At 41.6% G+C, this 26,363-nt stretch overlaps 1 protein-coding gene across 1 annotated transcript; it reads right to left on the reverse strand.

The window, feature by feature from the left end:
* Positions 1-432: 432 nt before the first annotated feature.
* LOC139459459 (uncharacterized) lies at positions 433-24,937 on the reverse strand. Its single transcript, XM_071240903.1, has 12 exons — positions 24,843-24,937; positions 17,586-17,636; positions 14,068-14,156; positions 10,529-10,600; positions 9,674-9,815; positions 8,736-8,824; positions 7,622-7,693; positions 6,528-6,612; positions 5,813-5,998; positions 5,055-5,134; positions 4,539-4,607; positions 433-618 (listed from the first exon to the last, which is right to left on the reverse strand). Exons 1-12 carry the CDS (start codon positions 24,910-24,912, stop codon positions 433-435), a joined length of 1,191 nt encoding a protein of 396 aa, XP_071097004.1. The 5' UTR covers positions 24,913-24,937.
* Between the last annotated feature and the right edge of the window lie 1,426 nt (positions 24,938-26,363).

The raw sequence follows: 26,363 nt of genomic DNA on the forward strand, positions 1-26,363 counted from the left end.
TAATATATATGTGGTATTGGTGATGTTAGGGATGTAACATGCACACTACGGGAGTTTCGGAGTGAAACCTTTCATAAAGAATACGACAGTAAGAGAGAGCGAGTGAGTGAAATTGGTTGAACGCCGCTTTGAGCAGTATTCCATTTATAACGGCGTGTCAGCAGCTTGATGTTGGAGGAAAGGCTGAAGTGATGCATGTTTTAGATCTTTACCACTTTGTTGAAGCCCACGAGCATGAGTATGGTGCGGACAAACCAAGAAATATCATAGGGCTGAACCGGGATTCGAAACCATGGTCATAGGTTCCTGGTGTGCCCAAGGGCCGCAACTCAGCACAGCGAATTGCGGCGCCTTAGACGCCTGGGCCTACTGTGCCCCGTTTAGCAGTAGGAACCAGCAAGTACGGAATATTGACAATCATATCATCTTAAGTTACTGACCCACAGGTGTTGAATGAAAGATGGACGGACACAGATCGTAGTTACAGAAGTTGAAATCGCAACACTGAAAGCATCGTTGAAGGGATGCGTCTCTCTTCATATCACTGGGGGGATCAAGGCGTCTCGGTAGTTCATCAGATCTCTTTCCAATGAGTGTACTTCCAAATCCACTGCAAAGCTGAATAGATATATTGTTCAAGGAATGTTGGAAAACATACAGAAAAATATATGACTCTGGCGACGTATTTGGGTGTGTGAATGTTGTTTTACACCGCAGTCAGAAATATCCCAGCGACGTCTTTAATTGCATACAGTGTACTTTGCTCAAAGTGTCGTCAAACAACTTCATAGTTCAGTAGTTACAGCAGACAACCCTAACAAATAAACAAACTGACGATCAATTCTAACCGGATCTTCACGGATCACCACCAAAGAATGAAATTTTCCTTAAGTGAGTATAATACAAGAATAATAAGGTATTTTAAGTTTTATTTATTGCACATTCTCCACAATAAGATAGTTTCATGATTCTAACCTTGTATCACACTGAAACTTATTGCAGAAATCATCTTATGATGTTATCTTATGATAACATAACTTGTTACATTTAAAAGATATTGTATAACACCTTATATCACATTACGTAAAGCGCTGCCAGTTAGTCCATATCCTGACACAGAAGCATTTCAGAAGGTTCATTGCGAATTGATTGGGCTTTTTGTCACTGAATTTTGTTTTGTGTCCGTAATTTAAGTTTAAATCCAAACTACATGAACATCAAGGTCTGAGGCAAAGCAGAGGGTATGGTCACCAGTTCCATTGTTGACGCACACGTTCTGATTGTCCGGGGCTGTTGTTTGTGTTAAATATTAAATTAAATATTATTATTAAATATATTGAATATAAATTCCTAATGTCGTCAAAAATAATCACACAGAAATAAATATATGTATTCAATACTGTCACTATTTTACTGAATAGTTGATATATATTCTATCTTCCTTCTTCTTATTGAACAGATTCAAGTACATTGGTTTAGAGAATTATTATAAAGATAACATTTAACATTTAACAGCATTCCTACGTGGGCTGGGGTTTATTAGTGATTTGCAATTCAAGTGTCAATACTCCAGTCACCTGGCTCGCAGAAAATCGATTTCAATCACGATTAGGCGTGTTTAATATGTTATGTTTTAAATTTCGCAATCGCAGTGATCCAGAACAACGAGATGAATGTAATTTTGATTTATTTTTAAATTATATGAATCTTTTGGGGCCTATTATGCGAGAAATCAATATCTGATTTGTGTCATCAAGTTGAGACTTTCAGAACTACTATCTGCTGAACTGATGATGAGTGAGTGAGTGAGTATGGCACTAAAACGACTAGCAGGATGTTGACATGAGCCAATCAGAAGGCAGCTTTCTCGAGGTTTTCGCCACACGTTTCAAAATGGCGACTTCCATTCCAGACCACGCTTTGAAAAATAGTTGGACAAAGTTCTTGATTCAAAATTTAAAAACTGAACAAAACAAAATTCGTTAATGATTCATAGACAGATTGGTTTGTATGTAGTACTTCCCACGGGATATGAAAAGATTCTTCTATTAATCATGTTTATTCCATTGAAACGATATATAGACTGTGCTGTTGCATTCGGCGTCAATAACACAGACCGTAACTGTCATTCGGAAAACCACGTGCCAATCTTTAAAAAAAGCATTCGGGCTTTCACTTTCGCGACTTCGAACGCGACGGTCTGACCACTCGGACGAAAAGTTGTTCTGACGTGACCCGTAATGCGTGTCTTTAGACAACTGCGTAGCGATAGCGGGCACTAAGATCTTATGTTACTGAAATTGGAAAAAAAATGTTCTTTGTCAGCAATTCAAGTGTTTCAAAGTTTTCTTTAAATTAAACAAAGTCCTTACCACAACTAATCTTTTAAGGATTTACGTGAGCCATTATATTCATTGCTTCAGGTGTATGGGGTACCTTTTAGTTAGATTTAGTCACAGAAGAAGGACCTCGTTTATAGACTAAGAGTTTAGCGAGTACTTTGTGTGAACACGTTCAGTCTGTTCCCATAGCCACTTTCACCCCCTCGTTAACAGCATTGCAGCTACTAATGGATACTTAGGAAACCCGAGTAAGTGATTTCATGTTAAGAAATGCCCACATATTTTCTAAAAATAGAGAGCCTCTCTTACATATGTTCTAATTTAATTGCCTTTAGTGGATTCCATTTGAGAGATTTTGAAGGGCAAAAATGCGTATTAAACAGTGCCTCTCGTCAAACGTGTGTATACATTTTCATTCCGAACTGGACTGTCAAAAATAGACAACGCGGCTGCCAATCAAATGCCGCACGGGATGACATCGACATCAATTTAAAATATGGTGGCAAGCTGGTGAAGAAACGCATTACTGTGATGATGAAACGATCCAATAATACCCCATGGTAAAACTGATATTACATTAGAAAACATAAACACGTTATAGTAAATGACATATGGTGTGATAACGTATTTACTGACCGTAGGGCTTCGGTGATATTGACCCCGGTCAAGAACACAGGGCATTGTACAATAATCCTTGAATCAGCCCATGCCTTGAACACACGCTGGGTCAACCGCCAGGAAATTAATTGAATTATTTGATGCATACGCCTCCTGGTTGATCGCATGTCCTCGCATATTGGCACGGACGTGGCCTTGTGAAAATGGCAAGGTCACAAGCAACGTTGGTCGCGGAGCGTAGAAGAATGGGTGACCGAGTGCAATCCGGCCGCCTGAGATTTTCTAGACCCCCTGCACAACACTGAAACACTTTACTTTCGAAATTCGGTGTCTCTTTAGGCAAGAAATATTTTGTCCAAAGTATGGCTTTGTTCGCCCAGTAGAAAATAGGTACCTGGTAGTATTTGACAGTTAACCTTCTTGCGCTTCATAGGTAGATTGGGTTGTATACTCCCCAGGGAGCTGAGAGTAACATTTCAGAGCACATCGGGCTTATAGTTGTGTAGCGCTTTCAGAATGATCCAGTGTGTGGATTATCAATATACCCACTGTTATTATTTCGTTGTTCATGCTATCAACCCCCTAAAATGCGTAAAAGGCGACTATGCTTGTCGTAAAAGGAGTCTTACGGGATCGAGTGGTCATGCTCACTGATTTGGTTGATGCATGTCATCGATCCCAATTGCGCAGATCGACGCTCATGATGCCATTACTAGATTGTCTGTTCCAGACTCGATTATTTACAGACCGCCGCCATATGGCTTGAATATTGCTAAGTGCGGCGTTTTTCAACAAACAAACAAAAAAACAACCTTTATTATGTATTGCCATGACAATACAGACACCTGAATACAATGACAACTAAATACTAATTGACAGCAAAGCGGTCGGGTTGGGTTTCCACGCTTGGGGAGACTTGGGCTTAGCGACACTGTGTACAGTATTTCAATTATATACCTACGTGTCAGTTTGACGTGGTGAGGTGAGGTGAGGTGAAATTGGGTTTAACGTCGCGTCCAAGATTATTGCACTTATATAGCGACGTGCATGTACGTATGTGTGTTTGTGTGGCTGCTTGTACTAGTCCGGAATGATGCCGATTTATAGTGCTAGCTCACTGAGATATCATGCCGCAGTTTAACATGAATACCCCACTCAGACACAGTATACTGACTCCGAGCTGACCACTTCTTGTTTTATCCCCTTAATGCCGAGCGCCAGACAGGGTAACAGCAAGTACCATCTCTTAACATCTTTTGGTATGACGCGGTCGGGGATCGAACCCCGGACCTTCCCCTCTCCGGGCGGACGCTCTACCACTAGACCACGGAGGCGGTCAGTTTGATGTGGGAGGACAGTGACACATGTCTTAGATATATCTATCACTTTGATGAAACCCACCAGCAGACAAACCGAGGGTCATAATCAGTGTGAACGAGAGATTCAAACTGAGGATCATCGGATCCTGGTACACATAAGGAATGCAACTGAAATGAAATGAAAATTGCGGGGTCGGATATTTAGAACACTTGGCCTCCCGTTTGCCTCATGCTCCAAGTCATGGAGTACCGTACTTACTGTTTTCGACGAACACCCCGCGGAATACGTCAGCCCCTTTCCCGATTGGTTCACAGAAAAATAACACATCTGCGGAGAAGATATTACAGGTAAAAAACATGCCTATTTTGTTTGCGGAAATTTTATTAAAAACTAAGGTAAAAAGAAGAAATAATTCGTAAAAGGCACAAGTATAAATACAATCAGAATTAATTTTAAACGTACAGTGAAACCCTGTTATCCCGGTACCATTCATTAACCGGTAGAAACGGGGTCCGGACTAACCAGGTTTCACTGTAGATGTTTTCAAATGAGGGCCTGACCATTCGATATTCTTGAAAAAAAATATGCTTCAGACTATTGAAAAAGAAATTGTTGCAAGGTGTTTTTCTTTTTAAAAAAATCAGGCTCCTAGTTTTGAATACAAAACTAACTTGTTTTGTAGCTGTAGCTGAAAAAAGTAACTAATCGCGACAAAAAAAACCAGGCCCCCACCCCCAGATTATCAAATGGTCGTTCCCTAACATCTTGACTGACCTGGTCCGACCCACAAGTTGATAGAGTAGAGCATCCTTTCCGCTGACTGAATGACTGACATGACAAGCACAACGGCCCATCTGTGGAAGAGCATTGATTTGGTTGGTTTGTTGTATAACGCCGCACCCAGCAGTATGACAGCTATATGACCGCGATCTCTAAATAATCGAATCTGGACCAGACCATCCAGTGATTGACATCATGAGAGTCGATCTTCGCAATTGGTATACGATGACATGCATCAACCAAGTCAGCGACCCTGACCACTCGATCCGTTAGTCGCCCCTTACAGCAAGCATGGGCTGCTGAAGACCTATTCTCTTCCCGGATCTTAACGGGTTGGAATAACATTGAAATAGACGGCGTAATGGCATCTTTAGAGAATACGTTTGCAACTGCATCATACATGTAAAACTTGATATAGGAGTGAAATGTGATTCAAAATGAAAAGAAGACCCACCAAACTCTGTAGCTCACCGTAACACTGTAGCTTTTCCTGGAATATTTTGAATATAAAAACTATACCTATCAGTTGAATTTATCATATGATTTTCAATTGAAAATATCATAACTTAGCGATAGTATTTCCAACTTTGAACTGTACTGGCGCTTAGTCATCACTCAAAGTATACTTCTACGTTGTTTAATTATTTAAGAATTTTATTTGAATTAAAACTATTAAAAATTGAAAAGAAATCCTTTTCTGCATAATGCACAACTGCCGAATGGTTATTGCTGACGCATTGAAATCGTCGGACCTGCTATTCGTTGTGTGGTGCTCGGTGTAGTGGTTGTTATACTTGTAGAAGGCGTTGTTGTTGAAGTCGTTACAGTCGGCATCAAGGTAGTAGTTGTAGTCGTGATTAGGGTAAATGTTGTAGTTTTCACGTCAACAGTAGTGAAATCACTTGTCGATGTTGTAGATGTAGACGTCAATGGTACCCCTGAACAGATTAAAAAAACCAACAAAGATAACAGAATGTATGTTGGAGATAGTATAATCAACACTCAGGTGTTGTTCATTCCAGCTCAAGTTCATTTTTATATGGAGAGAGAGAAAGAGAGAGGGGGAGTGAGAGAGAGAGAGGCAGCGAGAGAGAGGTGAGTGAGAGAGAGACAGAAATAGATATAAGAGAGATAAGGGTGAGAGGGAGTGAGAGATAGATAGAGGCAGAGAGAAAGAGACAGCGAGTGAGAGAAATGATAATACAGGAGGTAGACACTGATAGGTAATTCTAATTTGTGAACTCATTGGGTTCGATCTGCGGGTCCTGGAATGGCTAAGGGACGCAACTCTACACAGCTAATTGTGGCGCACGAGGCCACCTGTCCACATCAAACTGCAATTCGGTATCGCTGCCAAAATTTACCAACGCAGACATCGAACCCGTTTTTACAAGCGATCGCATTTGCTACATAAATATATATTTCAAAGATATCAGCTACGTGCGTCAAGAAACTAACACAACCTACCTATTGCAGACAGCATGTTGCAGAAATCCGTATCACAACAATCAATAGTTAACTGCCGTCTCCTTCCCTCGTGTGTATCGCATGTCTGCAAAGTGATTGATTGAGTGAGTGAGTGAGTGAGTGAGGGGGTGAGTGAGTGAGGGGTGAGTGAGTGAGTGAGGGGGTGAGTGAGTGAGTGAGGGGGTGAGTGAGGGGTGAGTGAGGGGGTGAGTGAGGGGTGAGTGAGGGGGTGAGTGAGTGAGTGAGGGGGTGAGTGAGTCGGTTCACGCCACCTACAGTCCGTTTGGTGCAAAATCGTACCGATGAAATGCAAAATAGATATAAATCCGAAAGCAACGATTCGTCTTAAATGGCATGAAAGTTATTTATTTGTTTTGTTTTGTTTGTTTGATGTTTAACGCCTTGTTAATATGGAACTAACGTAAAGTCAGCAACGGGCCAGACACTTACGATAAAGGGAGACAATTTGAGGTCAGGTAACTCTTGTGTGACAATAGTTCCGTCAAAGTGTTATGTTCACAGCAGTGAAATATCAAGTCTTATGCTCACTGCAGTGAAATATCAAGTTTTATGTTCTATGCGATGAAAATATCACTTTTCTCAACAACAACAACAACAATAACAATCATGTTTTTTAACTCGATTTTGATGCTTCTGTTTATAAGCCTTTTACGGCAAGCATGGATTGCTGAAGACCTATTCTACCCCGGATCTTCATGGGTCTAATGGTATTGAGAGCTTACTTCATAACATTGTATAAATCAGTTTGCAAACTAGTTTGTGAAGTTGGACAAACTGTTGCCGAGATACACAATATTGTGACCAACATTCTAGTGGTTTCAAACACCATTTTCACGTGTGAATGATTGTCAAACCTATGTTGATTCATCCGATACTGCGTAGATATCACATGATTATTACTTACATCTGCTACAGAATGGCGTCGACATATGAAAGACATGCTGTGGAACCCAGTAACAACGACACAAGTTAGCATGCATTTTGGAGTTTGGAAATTTGGAAACCTGAAGCCGCATTTAGACACGTACACCCATTACCGTTATACACGTAGGTACGATATATAATGTACACACCCGCTTGGACATGCAGCCCATCGCGTACCGAAGCTCCAAGAGGTCGTTGATGTAAGTCCGATACATGCACGTCTTGAAGGCAAGGACAAACACATGTTAATATGTCAGCTATGAACGCTGTTGTTAAAATGTTCGCGTTATTTAACGCCGCACTCAACAGTATTCCAGATGTATGACGGCGGTCTGTAAATAATCGAATCTTGACCACACAATCCAGTGAGCATGAGCATGTATGTACACAATTGGGATGCGATGGCATTCATCAACCAGGAGAGCCTGACCACTCGATCCCGTCAGTCGCACCTTGCAACAAGCATAGTTCCCACTTACGGCAAGCATAGTCGTCTCTTAGGGCAAGCATAGTCGCCTGTTACGACAAACATATCGCTTTTTACACCAGTCATGGGTTGCTGAAGACCTATTCTATCATCATCGTATCCCAGTTGCTTGGATCGATGCTCATGACGCCAATCAGTGGATTGCCTTGTCTTACACCTGGAATATAGCTGAGTGCGGCATTAAACAACATACACACAATGCCTGTATTTCAAACGGCAACGGTAACACAGCGACAGAGGATTCTAAATGATGCTGAGGGATTCTAAATGTTGCTGAGGCTATTGTCCGTAGGGCCTGTGAGTACTGCAGATTTGACAGTTATCGGGAAACACTTTCTGAGTAGTTATAAAGCATACAACACATTCACCTAACTGCGAAGAGATTGTCATATCACGACAACCATCCACAAAATTATTATAGCGGACCAAAATGAGGCTTCTATTAATGATTACGTGGGCTGAATGATTATACAGGTATGTCCAAAGTTTGATATAAATGATAAAAGTTGAAAAAACCCAACGTATAGTGAACTCTTATGAAGACAAGTGAAATAAAAGAAACGTCTTGCTTACCATGTGTGTTTGAATGACAAGTCAAATATGGCTTCTCTACATTTTGATTAGCCCTCTTTTACGAAATTTGCCAGCACTCTCGGCAGGATTAAAAAAACCTGTTCTTGAAATGAGATTGGTGTTATTGTTTGCTCTCTGTATTTTAAACGCAGTAACATAAAAGCGCCCAAGTTTAATACATTGTCATACTTCAATTGACATACCTCGTGGGCGGAACATGTTTTTATTCTTTCACATCGGTTAGGATGACTGACGTCAGTGCAGCTCACACAGCGAATATTCGTCTGAGATTCTGTAGTTTAGCCAGAGAAACCCTTTGGTAATGATACATAGCGATATCATTCGCCAATTTGACAATGCTAGTTCATATGAAACAGTTGTGGCCTACTCCAAGAGGGGATCGGGAAGGGATCCAGTCATGTGGACTCGCAGGATTTAAAATAAATTATTTGCCAGAATAATGAGTAATAACACTGCCATGTACATACATACGAGTGTCAGTTAATAGGTATAAAACAGCGATGCTTGTTTTCATACAAAGGACACCAGGGACCATATGATCATATGATTTGTTTGTTTGCTGACCAGGAGTTTGCTGACGTTATTTCAACATTAACAATACAAACTAATGGCAGATTGTCATTTATGGAGTAAATATCGCTTCATACCGTTCGTTATTCTCTTGAAAATGTTTTGTTATAAACTGTAAATTTCTCATTTGACTCGCCAATCGGGATTGTTCGGTTGGAAAAGCGCCATTTTCGGTACTTGACCAGCGTGTATTCTTTCGCTGCCAACAGCTGTCTCGTAGATTTCAAGAATATTTTTTGTTTAAGCTGATTTTGTATATAATCATATCCAAATGAATGATAAAGAATTTTTGTGGCCATGAATATGTTTTGTTGCTTTTTATATATTTTAAGATTTTACAAACACGGAACTACTTTATAAGTCGCAATTACAACTGGTGGTGAAACGTCCTGCGCGTTAGGTATGGAGAATTTACGTTTCAAGGTTTTACAATTGTAATGAAATTATTCAATTTTCTGGCAGACAACTACACAGAAAGGATATAATAAATAGGATATTTCATTTGTCTAATGGATTAAGAGGGATTCAGTAAAGGTAACCTCATACGTACTATAACTCGGACACAGTCTGTAGTTGCAGAAATGAGAAAAACACAGCCGGTCACACAGATATCGATTCTGGTCAGACCCCGCGGGCAAGGTCATCTGCGCCGGCAACGATGGACTTGGCGCAAAGGTCATCTTTGCCAGATTCTGAAACATTCAGACGACGTGTTGGTTCTGGAAAAGATGAAACTATAGATACGTGCAGATAGACATAGATAGCCAACATACATACGCCCTCGGGAACAGCATTGGGAGGCATCCATATTGGAACTGAATTCACTAGTTTCAGTGGTTCACGTGACGATCAGTTGACATAACACAACCTGGCGACAAGCGTGGCCTTTATACGCTAGTATACATTGCTCGATATCAAGTTGTATTTTATATTACCCATTGACAAGATATTTTAAATATTGGTCTCCGTCGATTCTTGAAGTGCGTTATCCATGTGCGTTTTTTGTTACGGACCGACAATTGCATATTCTAGTGGGCGGGGGCTGGAATTTTGTCGCAAAAAATTCTTTGGACGAAAATTCTTCAGAAATGATTATGCTTCAGACTATTGAAGAAAAAAGAAGCTGTGTGCCACAAAATTACATTGTCCCAAGGTGTATTTCTTTAAAAAGTATTTAGTCACATAGTTTTAATAAATATTTAAAAACGTATCCTATCTCCATAGAAAATCCAAGAAGCCAATTATCTCCCCTCTGAAAATTAAATGATCGGTCCCTTATTGGCATTTAGACGCTGTAGTGTCAATCACGACAGGACTGACATATGGATTTCAACTACCAACTGCCATCATTAAGATTCTGATGCAAGTGCCTTACGACCGTTGACAGAAAGAGCCATGTTCCTACCAGTGCATCGCTACAGCCCATGTCGTAGAGAACCCGTCCTGATGGAGAGACGTAGCTGGAGGCAAAGCAGATCTAGTGAGGAACAATAAACATATATTATCAATATGGTTCAATATGAGCCAGTAAATAAACTGCTATACGAAACAATCATTTAATAAGATGTAGGTGGACTTTGCCAGCTTAAACATACCGTATTCGACGTAATAGGCGACCAGGGCGCTCTCAAAATTAGAAATAGGGGGCTCTTATCAGAATATTATTTTGGTGAAAAAAAACAATATTAAAAGATAAATTTGGTGGTTTATGCTGACAGCCTGAAATGTTTATATACGACAGATATATTTTTCCAGAATTTATTTGCCTATAATTAAGGGTGCATATAACACACGAGTGCGTATTGTGCTAATTGGGTTTGTTCACTAGCCAATATATTAGCAAATATCTCCGTGGGCGCCTATTAGGGCGGGGCGCTTATTACGTCGAATACGGTATATCAAAAAAGTGAAGCAATTTCCGTCTTGACTTATTTTTTTACAGCAGGTAATACAATGTAAGGTGCTATGTAAAGAGGCCATTTGTGTCTGTGTTTTTGACGGTTTTATTGGTGCTGTATGAGCTCTGGATTAAGCGGTTCTGTTTTCACATGTAAAATGTGAAACATTTTTCTTTCCTCTGTTACCTTGTGCTTGACATGTGGAAATGGCTTTACTGCTTAAATACAGCGTAGAAATGTGTTTAGGCCCTATACACACTATCTAAAGACCAAAAGATGTATTTCGTTAACGTGCTAAGGTGTTATAGTATTACAATAGGACAGCACCAACATCAAAGGATTTCACTTCAAATAAGTGCCTCTCTTCTGTCCAAGCCTCGGGGCACGGATGGCCCAGTCGTCTAAAGCGCCGCGATTCGCTGTGTAGAGATGTGTCCCTTGGGAACGCCAGAAACCTATGATTGTGGGTTCGAATCCCGGTTCGCCCCAATTATGTTTCTAGGTTTGTCAGCAACATACCCGTGCTCGTGAGACCTGCATCACTTCGGGCTTTCCTCCCACATTAAGCTGACACGCCGTGATATAACTGGAATAATGTTAAAAGCGACGTTAAACCCAACTCACTCACTCACTCAAATGGCTGATGGAACTTGTCCAAGCCTCGTACATGCTTTCGTTTTTTATGAGTGAGTGAGTGACTTTGGTTTAACGCAGCTCAATGTAGGGGGAAGCCAGATGTGATGTAGGTCTTAGACGTTTTCCACTTTGGAGAAACCCACGAGCACGGGCATGGTCCTGACAAACCTAGAAACACAATCGGAGCGAACCGGGATGCGATCCCACAAGTTTAGGTTTCTAGCATACCCAAGACATCAACGGGTCGCTGGGCTGTCGATATATCTAGACTAACAAGCTCTATTGATATAATTACCAAAGTGCCATGGATATGTTCTATTTGTAGCGCCGTGTAGCAATGCTACAACAATACAGACCCATTAGTCTCCACCAAAACAGCGTGTTCCCGTATGACATTCCCAGTTACCTAAAATGAGGATCGGATGGTCATACCCTGACGGTCTGGAACCTCACAGGTTACCCGGGAACCACACTCCGAGACGTTAAAGATTGCTCATGATTTCAACCACTGGTTGACGTGTCCCCATTAGATTACAGTAAACTACGGCTATAACGAACACGCTTATAACGAACTGACGGATATAACGAACTTACCCTTTTGGTCCTGTCTATTTAGTGTAGTTATGTGTATAAACTAGTGTCCAAAAGAAACGATACCAACTTATTTTCAAAATTGTTTTTTACTAAGTGAATTGTCTAGTATGAAAACATGCCAATTCGTATTGCACATCCCAAACACAGCATAGTCGATAAAAAATACCGGGAATACGTGATCACTTCCGGGAAAAAACGTAAATTTAGTGAAAGTGACATTTCCCTCTCTAGCATGTTCTGCACGTGCATAAAAACTGTATAAAACGGCTGATCAGACACGTTGATATCACAGCAACAAAAAGAACACAAGATATGCCACGTTTGACAGCCATCGAGAGAGAGAGAGCCGTTGGAATGGTCCAACAAGGAGCGTCACACGTCGACGTCGCCAGAAGGTTGGGCTGCGCACGCATCACTATCACCAGGTTGATGCAGCGGTTACGTCAGACAGGTCAGACGTCAGACAGGCCCAGGAGTGGAAGACCACGAGTAACCACGCCCCGCGAAGATCGTTACATCCGGGTATTACACCTGAGGAACCGCACCGTAACAGCGACGTCCACGGCGGCTACAGCACTGGGACACAGGATCAGTCGACAGACCGTCTACAGGAGACTACGGCAGTATGGTATCCGGCCACGTCATCCCTACCGCGGACCGCTCCTGACGCCTCGAAACCGGAACAACAGACTGATCTGGGCCAGGCGAGTTCGACGTTGGCAACTGCGGGACTGGGCACGTGTTATGTTCTCTGATGAGAGCAGATTCCTCATCTTCAGAAACGATGGACGGCAGCTTGTATACCGACGATTTGGTGAACGTTTGGCGCCTAACTGTATCCAACAGGTCCGGCCGTTTGAAGGTGGAGGGTTAATGGTTTGGGGTGGCATATGTGGTGACGTCAAAACGATGCTTGTCGTAATTCGTGGAAACCTGAATGCACAGCGTTATCTTGATGTCATCCTACCGCCTGTTGTGGTGCCCTTTATTCAGCAACAGCCTCGTGGACTCCTTTTCCATCATGACAATGCAAGGCCACACACAGCAAGATTGACACAGAACTTCCTTGCCAACGCCAACGTACAGGTTTTGCCATGGCCCGCATGTTCACCGGACATGAATTCCATCGAGCACTTATGGGACCACCTCGATCGGCAAATCCGACGTCGCCGTGTGCCTCCAGTCAACGTCCAGGACTTGGAACGATGTCTCCTCGAGGAATGGCAACGCATCACTCCCAACGTCATCAGACGTTTGACGTCATCAGTCCGTAGGCGTGTTCTGGCATGTAATGATGCTCACGGTGGACATACCCGCTACTGACTTGACTTTGAGACGTGTGGTGTGACATTTCCCGTTGTTTCTGTGATCAGTGCTCTAACGAAATGTTCATTTTTCGACCCCACCCATCTCTAAAGGCTTGTCATATTGGTTGTACAGATTTTATTGAAATGAAATTTTTGTACAGATGTTGTGAAAGGATTTCTCAAAAGCATAACACCAATCCTAAACTTCTGCATTGTTTAGTTTTTCTTTTATGTCGTTGCAAACAGGTGGTATCGTTTCTTTTGGACACTAGTTTATATGCTTATAAAGAACTACGGTTATAACGAACTAAAATTAGTAGTCCCCTTGAGTTCGTTATAACCGTACTTTACTGTATTTACAAGCCACGAGAATTTTGCTTACTACGACATAAACATCAAACTCGGTACCCTCACTCAGATGGCAGTCTTATCTTAATTTTGGTCCTCTTTTAGGCCAAAAGTAAGTAAAGAGAACCAAAGGGTACAATCTTAGGCTATGATATCCTTACCATAGGTTCCTGGCAGAGTCTGAAAGCGTTACATTCAGATGGGTCCTCCACCCCCGTGCAGTGGAGACAAAGCCATGCGTTGTGGAGCTCTGCGATGAAACAACAGGAAACCTTGGCATCAATGTGTTGGAAATAATCAGGCATGCAAAACTCATTTCCAGTTGGCACATTTTTGTCAATCCATATGATATCGAATTACATGCTACGATCAGTCTGTTAATTCCAGTAAATATTTTTTCCAACTTTACTTCCTCACGCGGATAGTTGTAAGAGATGGTCTGCAATGTTTGCCATTCAGTTTTGACATCAATCGATGAACAAAGACAGTTTACTTGTACCTTCTGATATTGTACCTCCAGATTTGATATGCAGGAGGAAAAATCCCCTTGGCGTTCCCGGGACCAGTAAGGGCTCAGACACGGTTCATTGACTCGGGATTTTGTGCTCCCGTAACCAGGCAAACACAACGAGAACACAGGAGTTCAGCTCATCAATTTCCTTACCTTATTTAAGCATGTTATGTTATAATGTTTAAAATGTAAAATGTATAAATCTGTCGAATTCATGTCCGTTTAGGTCACTGCACCCGAGTCTGATGCGGTAGTGGATAATTTGTATTGAAGAAATGTTTGTAATTTGAAGCGCAAGATAATCACGGTTCACTGCACTCACGGCTATGTCTGTGATTTGGTGTTCTTGGTACCAACAGGGCGGTCGGGTAGCTCAGTGGTTAAAGCGTTCGCTCGTCACACCGAAGACCCGGGTTCGATTCCCGACATGTGTACAATGTGTGAAGCCCATTTGTGGTGTCCCCCGCCGTGATATTGCTGGAATATTGCTAAAACCATACTCACTCACTCACTCACTCACTCACTCACTCACTCACTCACTCACTCACTCACTCGCTCGCTCACTCACTCACTCACTCACTCACTCACTCGCTCACTCACTCACTCACTCACTCACTCAAACAGCAGAATCGGTGGTCGGCTTTCCGAGAACTATCTGATATTTTAATATGGCGTTTCCGGCCCATAACCGATGTTACTAATTTGAAGCTAAACTGCTGGGGAAAAGAAAGAACACACCCATGTTTGATGGTGAAGTATTTGATATGTTTATCAAAGTTTGTTTTGGACCTGACGTTTGCAGTCTCGGCGGCTGTATTAAGCGTGTAACGTTTTATTTTAATAACGTTCGTAATGTTTGAGTCAAATCCAATTTTCAAATCCAAGTATGTGTGTACTTTTGCCCAGCAATTTACATAGTAGTAATCAACGGACCTGGGTTCCGTTCCAGAAAGCTACCGTAGCCCTAAGGTAATCGTACATCCCATACTTAAACATAGACTTACGACTGTCGTTGAGCTTATGTCGCTTTGTTGAACGGGGCCCTGTACTTTAGAATCAGCTCGTGTAAGGTACATATACTGAGAGTATGTGAGTTATATCCCCCTCCATCTCGCCTCAAATATTGCTTAGCCATGATGGTAATTGGTCACAATGACCTTTTCACTGTTACGACAGGGTCAGGTTTCACGCCGTGTTCAACAGTATTGCATGTAATTTACGGACCCGTGAAGATCCGGAGTAGAATAGGTTTTCAGCAACCCATGCTTGCCATAAAAGGCGACTATGCTTGTCGTAAGAAGCGACTTACGGGATCGGGTGGTCAGGCTCGCTGATTTGGTTGACGTATATCATCGTATCCCAATTGCGTGACTCGATGCTCATGATGTCAATCACTGAATTGTCTGGTTCAGACTCGATTATTACAGACCGCCGTCATATAGTTGTAATATTGCTGAGTGCGGCGTTAAGCAGCGAACAAACAAACAAAACATGTAAGTTACGGCGTGTCAGCTGGATGTTCGAGGAAAGTCCAGTGTGGCAAAGCCCCTGGACATGCAAAGAACAAAGAATTATATTCGGGACCAATCTCAGATTCTATTCCACGTCAGCGGACCCTGGTAGCTAGGTGACATTTCGGCGCCATAGTGTCACATGCTTTGACCCGGAATTACAAATTAAAAAATATTCATAAAAATTTAACACTTTTACATTTCAAAAAGGATGATGTCTTGTGACCTTTCATCCGAAATAATCTCTATGCCTGAGCAGTTAGGGTAATTATTTGAGCCGGAAGGTTAGAACAGCGAGGGTTGTGACCCATACGCCACTCACACTTCGTCAGCACTCCTACTCGTCTTCGCATTATCTAGACCTGGTTACCGACTTCTCGATAAATAGGAATGTAGTGCATGTTTAGGAATCATCTGTAGACATGTCTGTACAACGTACCCAAAATGGGTACATCTAACTCAGTGTAGGGAGCGCACTCTACAGAAACGCCCTGTAGAAACAGCTGACAATGTTGTCTTCGTTACTGATCGATATTTCTTTACTTCACTAAAACACCACTGTGACTGCTTGAATGAGAATTGGGGTTTTACCCATTGTGTCCATCTGGGAATTGAAGCCGGGTCTTCGGCGAGAAGAGCAAATACATATATACCAAGGTTACTCTACTACCCTTGCTATATGTATGTTAGCACGTATGGGTCGAGAAAAAAGTTATTTTATTTAAAAATACATGTATCTATAAAATGAAATATAAAATCCCAATGGAACCCAGATCAATGCTTAATTTTAGAGCTCAGGCAATCTAGACTTGCCACATCTTTCCTGACGTGAGTTAGATTTATTTAACAATTTCTTCTCCAGGGTCTGCCAGACAGGCTAGTGTAGGTCCTTCTGTTATGTTATGAGCCCAGGCCAATCTCATTAAGGCCTGATCCTTAACTCCGACACCCTAGCGCTTTGCAACCCGAGGACACCCCATAGGAAATCTCGTCAGGTGAACCTTCTGATCAGCATCGATGCTTCTCGCTTTCGATACGAGTGAGCATTCAGACGAACATATCTGATTTCTATATCTTGTAAACGAATATAATCGAGGAAATCCGCCTGCCAAACAACAAAGCCGCGCTATTATATTGTGGATATTTTTTAACCCTGTCGTTTCTGAGCGCATTGACATCCAAATGCACATGGATGTACTAGCGAATGTATATGTGTGTTCTGAAGCGGTTTTCTTTGGCACAAATCAAAGTTTCCGAATCAAAACGGCAAGAAATAAAAGCCGACTAGTTTAAAAAATGAACTTCTATCGAGGCGTCCTCACATCTTGACGCAGACAGGTATGTATCGGAGTAAAAGATCTGCTTTTAATGCGATTGACACATAGCTAAGACATATTTACTGCGTTCAATGCAATCTTGAAAGACCGGAGGTTTCGAACTTTGTAAATGTAGCAAGCAGATTGGAGATTTCTAAAGAGTGTCCTGTACATGTTTTTCCAAAGATAAACATTCGATGTCTTTGGAATCATAATATTTTACCCTTTTAAGTTAAGAGTTTTCGATATTTTGAAGTGAAATGAGCTTTCATTCTGCCAGGTTAATATGAAATCTGTTGCATAAATGTTCTTGACGTTATTGCGCAATAATATCTTCCTACCTGATGGTGTAGAGGCGCATATCACAGCAGTCAACCCGAGATGGACAAATACTATAAAATAAATATGATAAAAATTGGATCAATTATTTGATTTTTTGTTTGCACTGAGTAATATTCCAGCTATATGGCAGTGGTCAGTAAATCATCAAATCTGGACCAGACAATCCAGTTGTTCGCATCATCAGCGTCCATCTACACAATTAGATCACGGTTATTCAGGTTGAAGTGGGACTAAAGCACGCAGTGATGCAGACGTGTACCACCACGGATATGATGCTGACAAACTGTGAAACATAAACTGTGAAACATAAACTGTGAAACATAAACTGTCACACAAACTATGTGACATTGCAAATGGACCGATGCCTATTTTATAGTCCTAGCCCACTGAGATACCATGCCGCAGTATACTGACTTCGACCATCCGACCAGTCCTTGTTTTTGATCCTTAATGCCGAGCGCCAGACAGCGTAACAACAAGTTCTATCTTTTAACGTCTTTTTGGTAAGAGGCAGCCGGGGTCCAGGGGATCGAACTCCGGACCTTCCGCTCTCATGGCAACTAGACCACGGAGGCGGTCCGTCATATATACTTCACGAGACTATTACATGACACAAGCTGGCTACAGTCGCCAAACACAAATGTTGCTCCATATTAAATTAATTTCGATTACCAAAACATAAAGCGTTCCAAAGAAAATGCTGCCATGTGTGTTCGAGCTACGAAAATGTGGAGGGATCGGTCGTAAGGCGGTTTACGGTTAAACCTTGCAAGATCACTACGCCATTGCTGCCTGAGGACCCGGATGGTGCATTCACGTGTGGATTGTAATTACGTCATAATTTTTTCCTCGTTTCGTTTTCCGGATACGGTTTCAGTGAACTCGGAATCGTCCGGGATCTTGCTACAATGACAAGTAGGGTTGAAAACGACGTGTTCACGTCATAGGCGATTTCTGAGTCGAAAAACTACCGCGCACATCGATTCAAGTGGGTTGGCCCAGAGAGTGGGTGAGCTCCTTGCAGGGATAAATAACGATGATCCTGGAAGCGATCCTCGAGAGTTGTGATGAGCTTGACAATTAATATTTTTTGCAAATATCGATTAATATTAGAAAATGTGTGATTCACACTTTCCCCTAATTTGACGGTGTGAAACCTTACAGGTCAATGATAAGATTGATATACAGCATCACCACAAGGTGTATTATGGACAACAACTACTTTATTATACATATATAATGTTTAGGGGCTACTTCTTAACTCGAAAAGGGGCAAGAAGTAGCTATGAAACGTTGTGTATGTATACTTAAAGAACTTGTCCATAAAACTCCATCAAGGTCTGACTTCTAAGTGCCAACAAATACTCTTATATACAGTATACAAGTAAGAGGGCTGGTCAAAAAGTTCCAAGTCTAACAAACGAAAGCAACAATTATGAAAGTATTTATAATAATCTCCCTGCTTTTCAAGACACTAATTGTGTCAATATTGAAGCTTTTCAATTCCAGCCAGGGAGAACTTTCCTAAAGCCACCCTGAACTACCCATTCACTGCAGCTTTGAGGTCATCGTTGTCGTTATAGCGCTTTCAACGAAGACGTTCTTTCAGTTTATGAAACAGGTGGAAATCACTGGGTACCAGGTCTGGTGAGTATGGAGGGTGGGAAAATTCTTCAAACCCACATTGTCGCACAGCAGCCTTTGCAAGTCGAGAGGTGTGGGAAGAGGCATTGTCATGAAAATGTAGAACTCAAGCAGTCATCATTCCTTGCCTCTTTTCTTTGATAGAATCTCCCAGGCGATGAAGCAAATCAGCATAGTAGGCACCAGTGATCGTCTTAAGACTTTCTAGGTAATCAACAAGGATCACACCCTTTGCATCCCATAGTACAGTGGCCATAACTTTCTTCGCTGATCTTGAAGACTTGAATTTCTTTGGTGCCGGAGAGGTGGAATGGTGCCATTCCATGGATTGAAGTTTTGACTCGGGGTCATAGTGGTGGACCCATGTTTCATCACCCGTTGCTAATCTTTCTTTTTTTTAATTTGACGAAATCCTCCTCAATTAGATCTAAAGTTTCTCTGGCAATGTCAGTTCTATTTTCCTAAAGATCAGAATTTAGAAAATCTGGAACCCAACGAGTAGATATCTTATTCATCTGTAAATGTTTATGAATAATAGTTTCAATAGATCCAGTATAGAACAGTATAACCTTTTCCATCTCCCTGATTGAATCTTTATTGATGGAAGTTAAGGGACGTCCAGACCTTGGGGCATCATCAAGGCATGTTCTCCCAGCTTTAAACATAACGTTTAACAGCGGAATAGCTGGGGTACTTATCCCCATACACTTGTGACATGCGGTCATGAAATTCTTTGGGAGTACATTTCACTAAAGTAAAATAAACTTGATGACTGCTCGGTACTCGTTCTTTTTCATTTCTGTGTCCATTTGGACCCCTATCACGTTCAACTGACTGTCATTAATATACAAACAGCCTCAACGAACCCAATACACTTGCAATGGACTACTGACACAATGCACTATGTTGACTAGTTTACTTTGTTATGTCCCATACTTGAAAGTTTGGCAAGCTTAAAACTTTTCTTCTTTAAAAGTCCAGTTTCCACCCTTGCCGAACTAGGCTGGTATTATGGAGTTACATTTTGGCTGGACTAACGAGTCTATGCATAGTCCAATAAAAATCGCGCACCGAAATCGAAATCCGGTTCGTAAACTGTCATGCAGATTTCGGTCGATTGCAGGATTTGCAAAGCATGTGCACCTCCATGTGTCCATAGGAGAGGCTTAGAGGGACATAACTGGTAAAGCCACTGGTGGCGCTACGATCGAGCCCAGTAATTCCAGCCTAGTTCGGCAAGGGTGGAAACTGGACTTTTAAAGTCAGTTAACTCTCTTGCTTCGGGAAGATGAGAACTTTTTGACCAACCCTAGGCCTCGTATCATCTTAGTTTGCAAACAAACTGTTATAGCAGTCAGACTGACATTATATTCGATATTTAAGACCCACAGTCCATTGTACAGTTGACACACTCACATCCATTTGTTGAGACACGTGATATGCATGATATATATATATATATATATATATCTGACAGATGTTTCAACAATATGGCTATGAACATACATGTATAACAGCAGAGTTGTTGGGTTTATAATTTCATAAGACAGATCATTAACATCTTGTTTTTATGCCTATTGTTAAACATCGGAATATACTTTTCTCCGAGATGTTCACACTTATTACATACCAATAAAACATGCAATTTATCCTCAGTCTCCCCTACTTGGCATTTTTTACAGATACCCATTTCAAGTTCTCTTTTTTCATATCTACGTATACGTCTAAAATTTACATTGAAATTGTGTGATGACACTCTGAATTTACATAATGCCCAAACAAGCGATTTATCATCTAACATACATGTACTTATATACTTCTCTGGTTCTATAGCAGAATTGATAGCATTGTAATGGCAAATGAAACGTGAAGAGGATATACTATATAGCGACTTGAGTCAAAACTCATACCCTTCTTACACTAAACCGTGTAATTGACCAGTCAGTCCGAGGCGATACATATCACATAATCCGTCATTTTAGGGGACATTTTTCAAGGTGATATATTTCAGGAAAATGATGGCTTTTAAAACGTATTTAATGAACGGCCGAAGTACCCATCAAATTTAGATCTAAAAAGTTCGAGCAAGTAGAAAAACGTGAAAGATGAAAGTTAAATCAACAGAATGTTTGCAAGAATGACCTCTGACTATTGACACACACAGATGGCGGCATACATTCAACGTCCCCGGGAATGTCATCGTTCATGTTATTAGAGGAATACAGATTTGAAAAACGTCCTTGCTGATAATTAAATCGTAGGCTGATTGTAGGGGCCGTGGTTAACGCTGTTCTGGGGATATGTTAATTGAACCGGGCACAGATCCCCTGTCATACACAGCGTCAACAACTGCCGAGGTTCAGGCTATATTATGACACGGCCATTGTATTTTAGAGTGTTCAGGTTATTTTTGCCGGGAACATCTAGACGTAATAAGAGAATAGTTTTCAGAACTGTTTGGTGGGCCATTTTTCCAAGACCGAAAATAAGGATGTGGGATGAGGATGCTGAGTAGGTGGGAACTCATTAAAGTAAGACAGAACAATCGATCATCCCTCAATCACTGGAGCACTTAACAAAGTAGGAAATTGGATGAGAATTGGTGCATTCAGTCGTTAAGTACCATTGTATCCATCCGATCCTCAATTAAAAAGCCTTTAGTGGTACTGCTTCGCTATTATATCCCAGTAGGACAACACGTAGAATTTTTGAAAATATAAAATGAGGTTGAGGCGTTCAGATAACGTCCAATACCTTTCCATATACTCCATTACCTAGCCGATATTAGAAAATGATACTTTTATAATTATCCCATTCAACAAAGCGATCTTAGTGCTACAGGTCTATGTTAAAGAATGGGAGTTACGACAATTGTGGGGATGGAACTTTTGAAAGGGGCTCAGATAAAGTATTTCGTACTTTTTATAGATAAAGTATTTAGTACTCTTTATAATATTCTGGGTTTACCTCGATACTACTCCCATAAAGATCATAGTTCGCAATGGTCTTCAACACCCCCATGTTTGTTGTAAGAGGCGACTAACGGGATCAGGTGGTCAGGCTCGCAAGATGCATGGCATCGTATCCCAGTTGTATTACGTGGGTCGATGCTCATGATATCAATCACTGGATTGTCTAGTCGAGTCTCGATTATTTACCAGAAATGGGCTTCACAAATTGTACCCATGTCGGGAATCGAACCCGGGTCTTCGGCGTGACGAGCGAACGTTTTAACCACCAGGCTACCCGACCGCCCCATTCTATAGATAGAACTGCCCCCCATGAACCTATGCTTGTAAGGGGCGATTATTAAAGGGGATCTGTGGGTCAAGCTCGGTGACTTCGTTGATTGCGTGTCAAGGTACGTCGACGGCGTGGGCCGTTGTTGATTATATCAACCATTCGTTTTCCTGACCCCTGCTGGGGCCACAGGTGGCCCAGTCGTCTAAGGCGCCGTGATCCGCTGTGCAGAGTTGCGTCCCTTGGACACGCCAGAAACCTATGATTGTGGGTTCGAATCCCGGTTCGCCCCGATTATGTTTCGAGGTACCATACCCGTCACACTCACACTCACTGACCCTTGCTGTGTGAATTGAATAGCAATCATACCCAACTACAAAGACTCGTGTCCAATGAGATGTCTTCATTTGATCACGTGGCTCAAATACATATCCCATGAAGTGGACTTCAGACTGTGCTGCACGTGCGTTACGTTTCCGTGCTAGGAATGCAATCGGATCCCGCATACCACGCAACGAACCGAAGCTCCCTGTCATCGCTACCAACTTTCACTGAAAGTAATCATGGTTACAAATTGAGTTGGAATGTGTTTAGATAACTAAATGTGAAGTTGTGATACAAACACGTTTTGCACGTCCAAAATTAATTAGACGCCTCCAGCACGTGGAAAATGCGAGTTACAATAAAACGTGTTCGATATGCATGCACAGTTAATGTATCATAAAGGTATATTCGATCGAAATAATTCTCTCTGCTGAATAATGTCCCGATGATTTACTGTCACTGTAGAGAGAATTTGAGCTGTTTGAAAGTTGATGCTTTAATTGTGCTACTTGTTTCCATTTCCTTTTAGTATCAAAAATCCAACAATGTTATTGGTGTCGTCAAATTATCGATGCTATTGCAGAATGTTGAGGTGAGGTGAAATGGGGTTTAACGTCTCGTCCAAGATTATTGCACTTATATAGCGACGTGCATGTACGTATGTGTGTTTGTGTGGCTGCTTGTACTAGTCCGGACTGATGCCGATTTATAGTGCTAGCTCACTGAGATACCATACTGCAGTTTAACATGAATACCCCACTCAGACACAGTATACTGACTACGAGCCGACCAGTCCTTGTTTTATCCCCTTAATGCCGAGCGCCAGACAGGGTAACAACAAGTACCATCTTTTGACGTCTTTTGGTATGACGGTGCCGGGGATCGAACCCGGACCTTCCTCTCTCCGGGCGGACGCTCTACCACTAGACCACGGAGGCGGTCTATTGCAGAATGTAATTATGAATTGGTGCAAAACAAAGTAATCAAAATCACGTTCTGTTGTCCATGCCAGCCAGGTGCTCAGAGAACAACTGGCATTGTGAACACTGATCTTTTTTAAAATCATATCTTAATACTCTTTACCCTAGCGGAAGTTGGGTTAGAATTAATGGTCAGAATTCCATTTGTGTCGTAAGACTCGATAACTTGCGTCTCATCGTACCTCGAAGGCATCCATCGCTACTCATACTATCAATCATTGGTATATCTGATTATTTAAAAAAAATAAGTAAAATAAGGTAAAGAGAAGGTAAAGAAATAAGAATTACCGTCAACCGTAAAATTAATGCGTCACTAAAATGATGCGAGTGTCGACACCTGGCCTAAAATGCGTCATGAAATTAATGGAAGTAACCCCGCCCTTTAACTATAACCAATCATCCATTGAATTCCATGCTATAGTGTAGGGTGATAGCAGCACGGTTGAATGACACTATTTGCTATCTTCAAAAACTCAAGTTCAATTGCTTCACATCTGATCGAATTTCCATGAAATCAAAAGCAGGACATTCCAAATAATGCATATCACAAAAATGAATCACCGACCACTGCATGGTATGTTGCTACTCTGACTTAATTCTTAAGGACATTGCCAACTTACCTACATGTGTATACATGGCTTATAACTAAACTTCTATTCAACAGATGCGTGTCGTAAGGGGCAACTAACGGGATCGGGTGGTCAGGCTCGCTGACTTGTTTGATAAATGTTATCTTATCACATTTTCGTAAGTCGATGATGTCAATCATCACTGGATTGTCTGGTCCAGACACGATTATTTACAGACTGCCGTCAAACAGCTGGGTTATTGCTGAATGCGGCTTCAAACAACAAACAAGTAATCCTTTCTACAGAAAATCAAAACATGACGGTATTTTATGACCTTGACACAGTCGTTCGTAGTCACAAGTCGTCCTCCAACATTTTGACGGTGTGAGGTCCTCAGATGTTCTTTGAAGAGCGACCCTGTGGTGGTGTGACTAAGCTGTTCTTGGCAAAAATCAGTTTATCAAATGGAAGATCAAATACAATTACATGTTTCACTTACCGAGAAGGTATGCACGTGACATGCGGGCGTGGTGTGCGCGAGGTGTCCCGTGGGAGGCGCTTCTTTTCATGAACAGGTCACAGACTGTCTTGTTATCTTGCGTAAGAATTTCTTGAAACGTGCTTACTAAGATAGGAACTAAGCTATATAAAACACGATAAGATTACAACAATATACATTAATGTGTTTTGGCTTCTTTGTGGACACCGCCGTTAAATGACGGGAATAGAAAATGATACAAGCGGAGTATATGAAGTGAAGCAGTCCGTTTCCAATTAGGATATATATAATATTATAACAAATCCGAGATATGTATTGTCCCTTTTGTCTGGTGTGTTTCGAATGCATAAGATTCTCTGATGAACTACAAATACTCTGACGAGCAATAGAAAACACACCCAAATTTATGGAATTTAGGATTCGAACACGATATAGTGTTACCAAATTAAATAATACTTTACAGTTGACAGAATCCCGTAAAAAAAACGACTTTTTGTCGCTAAAAGTAGAAGTACTCGTGCAACATGATCACAGAATGTGTAATATAGGTAATATACTTTACCCCAAAAATGCAATACGTATATTTTTGGACACAAAAGTAAAATTAACGGACCAAGAGGTGCAGAATGAAGAGGTGTAATGTATTGGCGTTAGATGGAGAGATGTCTGGTTCAGCGACGAATCAAGATTCCTTCGTCGTGATTCGCATTCTCGTCTCTTCCATGGGCAGGAAATGTCAGGCCGCTAACGATTCCAACGAGGGACATGCTGACCACCACCTTGGGCTTTTCCTATGGATCGATAACCGAGACTACAATCACCAAGTGTTCTCTCCACAACATTTTGGCTGAATACCTTGTACGGTTCCTCGTATAAATGTATTTTCATACTTCACACAAATCTGTCTTTGCGTTTCTTTTTTGGAACAGTATATGAATGCTCACAATATTCGTCAATGCATTTCGAGTCCTGAAATCAACAGTCATATACCACGTTTGTCAGCAGGACAGACAGAAAAGGCAATTGGTATATGCTGCAGCTGGTTGCTGGACATGACGCCGTCGCTAGACGCTGTGGTTGCACTAGGTTGCTGTCACGATACCGACTGTCGGGGAATACATGTCACCACGCCCAACGAAGATCGTTATTTGAATATTCTCCATTTGAAGAACCGATTCAGCGTGACCTTATGAGCATTATCTGCCAAATGACATGCTTTCAGTCCCCTCACTGTATGGACCTAACGGGGGGTCACGTTGAAAAGTCAATACCGACGTCAAAGACTGGCAGAACAGAAATGGGCAGGGAGTTAAGAACGTGGAGTAGTCGTCGAGAAGAACGCAATAGTCGTTAGTGTCTCCAGATGTGGTGTGTGAGATTGAACCAATTTGAGGTGGCAGCGTAATGATTTTGGGGGTGGAAATGTGGTCAGGAAAAGACAGTTCGTTTGAAAACACAATGGTCAATATAATTCTGGTCGAATGGGTGGGGGTTGTGAGTTGGAGGAGGGATGGGTAGGTT

Source organism: Haliotis cracherodii, unplaced genomic scaffold (genome assembly GCF_022045235.1).
Source record: "Haliotis cracherodii isolate W230 unplaced genomic scaffold, xgHalCrac1.p SCAF_13, whole genome shotgun sequence".
Classification (NCBI taxonomy): domain Eukaryota; kingdom Metazoa; phylum Mollusca; class Gastropoda; order Lepetellida; family Haliotidae; genus Haliotis; species Haliotis cracherodii.

Excerpts from the sequence above, each read along its gene's own strand:
- LOC139459459 (XM_071240903.1), bottom strand. The coding sequence starts at position 24,912 with ATGAAAAGAAGCGCCTCCCACGGGACACCTCGCGCACACCACGCCCGC. Across the intron at positions 7,694-8,735 it reads AAACATGTTCCGCCCACGAG|ACGTGCATGTATCGGACTTA; the intron begins GTATGTCAATTG and ends CTTGCCTTCAAG. Across the intron at positions 619-4,538 it reads CGGGGTGTTCGTCGAAAACA|CTTTGCAGTGGATTTGGAAG; the intron begins GTAAGTACGGTA and ends ATATCTATTCAG.